This window comes from Molothrus aeneus, chromosome 6 (assembly GCF_037042795.1).
Source record: "Molothrus aeneus isolate 106 chromosome 6, BPBGC_Maene_1.0, whole genome shotgun sequence".
NCBI classification, from domain to species: Eukaryota; Metazoa; Chordata; class Aves; order Passeriformes; family Icteridae; genus Molothrus; species Molothrus aeneus.
This window is the reverse complement of record NC_089651.1, coordinates 31286049-31289587: the sequence shown is the minus strand read 5'-3', so window position 1 is coordinate 31289587 and position 3539 is coordinate 31286049. Positions and strand designations below refer to the sequence as shown.

At 38.6% G+C, this 3539-nt stretch overlaps 1 protein-coding gene across 1 annotated transcript; it reads right to left on the bottom strand.

The window, feature by feature from the left end:
• Positions 1 to 851: 851 nt before the first annotated feature.
• LOC136558488 (fibrinogen-like protein 1-like protein) lies at positions 852 to 3179 on the bottom strand. Its single transcript, XM_066552942.1, has 2 exons — positions 3032 to 3179; positions 852 to 1552 (listed from the first exon to the last, which is right to left on the bottom strand). Exons 1-2 carry the CDS (start codon positions 3177 to 3179, stop codon positions 852 to 854), a joined length of 849 nt encoding a protein of 282 aa, XP_066409039.1.
• Between the last annotated feature and the right edge of the window lie 360 nt (positions 3180 to 3539).

Below are 3539 nucleotides of genomic sequence, written 5' to 3'. Positions count from 1 at the left end.
ATGGTAAATAAAGTGGAGTCATCTTCAGGGCAAAAATGGAGGAATAAATAAACAATTGCAATATCAATCTGATCTTTTCAAAAATGTATTCACAGAGTTTCTTGGGGGAAAAATTCAGAGGGGTTGTAAGCTTTGGATCAGGGGCTTTAAATGGGAAAGCTGGCAATCCCATTAGTGCTGAGTGCTCTGAAATGAAGGCAGGAAAAAAAAAGCCTGTGCTGAATACTTCACTGTAAATGGGATCATTAAAAAGTAGAGATAAAAGAAGAGTCAATGAAGGGGGAAAGAAGCCATGGGAGATGAGGTTAATTCCAATTTTAAATATTAAAATACCATTCACTAAAGTTAGAAAGAAAAGGCCTGTTGGAGTCCTATGGTACACAATACACTTCAGTGTGCATTTTGTAAATGTAGGTATTTAACTGGAAATTTCCTCCCTGCACGATATATGAAGATGTGCAATTATAGATGTGCAATCAATCATGAACATTGACACCAGAACAAAACCTTCTGGAATGCATTTTTATTCATGTATATATTGTACAAGACATCACATACTGCATTTCATATCGGACTTGTCTTATGGCTAAAATAGTATAAAATTAATTATTTAAATCTGCTGGTTATTTAAATCTTGTGGTAAAGGCCTCAGTTTCTGACAGTTTCTCACTTGTGTGGTTGGAAAATTTCTGTGACTTGTCCCAGTACTGGACAATATGTCAACATAAAACCCCTAGGGATGCCCAATTTAAATTTCCAGTTGTGGTTACTTAGGGGTATTACTCAGTCAGTGAGTTCACTTCAGTCACTTGAGAAATAGTCCATGTTCCTGTCAAATACTCATGGCTTGTCTACAGTTCAACTTTCTGACAGGGGCAGGCCTTGGTAGGGTACGACTGGTGGTGCTCGATGGGTTTGACCATCATCCATGCAAACTTGCAGGGCTGTTGCTTGCTGCAGTCTCTTTGCCAGTATATCACATTCCTGCGGTTCAGGTTTGCCCCAGCACAGGCATCGTACCACCAGCCTCCCCCAGGAATGCCATTGAGCTCCAGCTTAGCACAATTCATAAAGTAATTGTCATTGTCTCTGTCCTTGGTGGTGAACTTCTGGTTGTCATGGAGATAAGCTTCTGTGTCCAGGGTCAGAGCATCAGTGGCGTTGCCTTTGTAAAGACCAACCCTGATTCGATACTGAGACTCCTCCCCCTCAATCAGGAATGGCTCATACTGTCCCCATTTGACTTCAGCATTTAGATTCACAAGTTTAACTCCAAGTATATATTGCACTGAGCTGCCAGTTAACTGGTGCATGTATTCATTTCCTAACCAGTGGTTCTCATCAACAGAGCCAAATCCATATTTGTAGTCCTGCCAAGTCCTGTCAAAGTCGACAGTGCTGTTGGCTGTAATATGCTGGATTACTGTCCAGCCACCATCCTGCATATTACAAAAGACAACAATTGGTTCTTCTTTTGGTTGGATGATGTAAAGGCCATCTCTGGAATTTCCTTTGGAGTGCTTTAAAATCTCAAAACAATCCCTAGGATAGTCTGAGTAAAAAAAAAAAAAAAAAAAAAAACAAAAGAAAAAACAAACACACACAAAAAAATTAAAGTAAATTCTGTTCAAATAGTAAATTTCAGAAATTGAACTCTGTCCTTTAGAGTGACTGAATGACTCTCTTTAGACTGACTAAAGAGCTAACTGACTTCATTGCAGCTGATGGCCATTTATTCAGCTAAAGGGGGAAGATTTCTGGGAGGAACATGTAGGAAATATTCAGAAATTCAAAAAATGGTTTGTTACTCTGTCAAACAACAGAAGTATGATTTTGTATTTATGACAGAAATGTGGTTGAAATGCCAAAAACTGTGTACATTCCTTTTCCACCAGTGTTCTTCCAGATTGGGTACTCAGCAAGTGTGCAATTCCCTGTGCCATCTGTAGGACAATTCATAGCTAGACCTAGTCTTTTCCTCAATGAACAAATTAATTTCTCTTGAACCAATTTATACTTCAGGCACCTCTAACATCCTTGTGTTAAATTCTGAAATGCATGCCATGTTTTCATTGATATAAGGGAGGTATTAAAGCATATTTCTTGTTAACATAAAGCTTATAAACATCTGAGGATTTTCATAGGATGAGTTCTTTTCACTCAAACACCAGGCTAAATTTTATCATGGATTTGCAGTCAGGACTACAGTTCTGTTCAGTGCTGAACACCAGCATCAGGAAGATGGGTGAAACTGCTTTTCCATTTTATTGCTCATCCAGTAAACTCAGAGGGTAACAGAAATGGCATATAAGGCTTGGGTTGACCCTCCCTATTGGGCTAAAATATTTACTGGTGTTTTTAAATGTAACATATTTATAAGAAAACTTCTTGCTCTAGTATAATATCAAGCATCTCTGAGACTGCAGCACAGTGCTCTGAATTTTACAATTGATTCTCCGGCTTCTTAAGAGCCAGAACATAATTTATTTAAATATACATTTACATATGTATGAACTTATAGAGAGAGAATTCCTTTTGTAGAGAAGGATGATATTCACTGTTCTGTTACTCAGAAATATATTTATGAATTGCAATCACTCACTTCTCTATAGAGTTGAAAGGCATGTCCTTATGTCATTAGACTGTAAAATATTTGTAATTTGTATTTAATAAAAACTTGACAATTTTATTATCTCTGTGAGAAAAGTTCAGTAAAAATTACATTTTCCTGGTAGACATAGCCTACCTGACTCCAAATAGGATGCCATGATGTTATAGAAGGATTATTTAAGTAATTTATATGGTGATGTCCAAGCCAGCAATACACACAGTGAACCTCACAATTGCCCTTCTCAGTGATCATTATAGAACAACTTCTACAGACAGGTTCAGGACTTTGTGGCAGGACATGTTCATATTGCAAATTATTCTTCCAGGGCTAGCTTTGGTACATGTTGGTTGAAAATGTTACAGCAAAGCAATAAAGTAATACACAGAATATGTCCAAATCACTGGGTGCCTTCACGAGTACCTTTCTGATGGGCATTCCCCAGTCTCTCATAATCTCTCTGGGGGAGGAGGTGGGCATTAGCCAGGACCACTGCCTCTTTGGAGCCCAGGGACACAGTGCACTGAGAGAGCAAGAGCAGCACGAATCCTGCTGAGCTCCTCAGTCCCATCTTCCTTCTGCGTCACTCCACCTGCAGCAATACAGAGCTGAAACACAGATTGGAGCTGAAAATGGCAATATTTATGACTTCTAGTGCAAAAGTCCTGAAGGAGAAAGCTTTTAAAATACTGAGCTTCAATACAGAAAGCCTCTGTCAAAGTTGGCTTCTCCCATTTTTGAAGGATCTCTCCTTTCCTGATGTCTCATTTCTGGCAAATCATTCATTTCTCTGACACAGAGTGCTGTGCTGAATCACTAAGAACATCTCTCACCTTGTGCCATGCTAGGCAATGAAACATAATGCAATTTTGAGTGTGGCAAAAAGCCATCAAGAGTAATGTAATGACTAAAGAAAAAGCACAACTTTTAA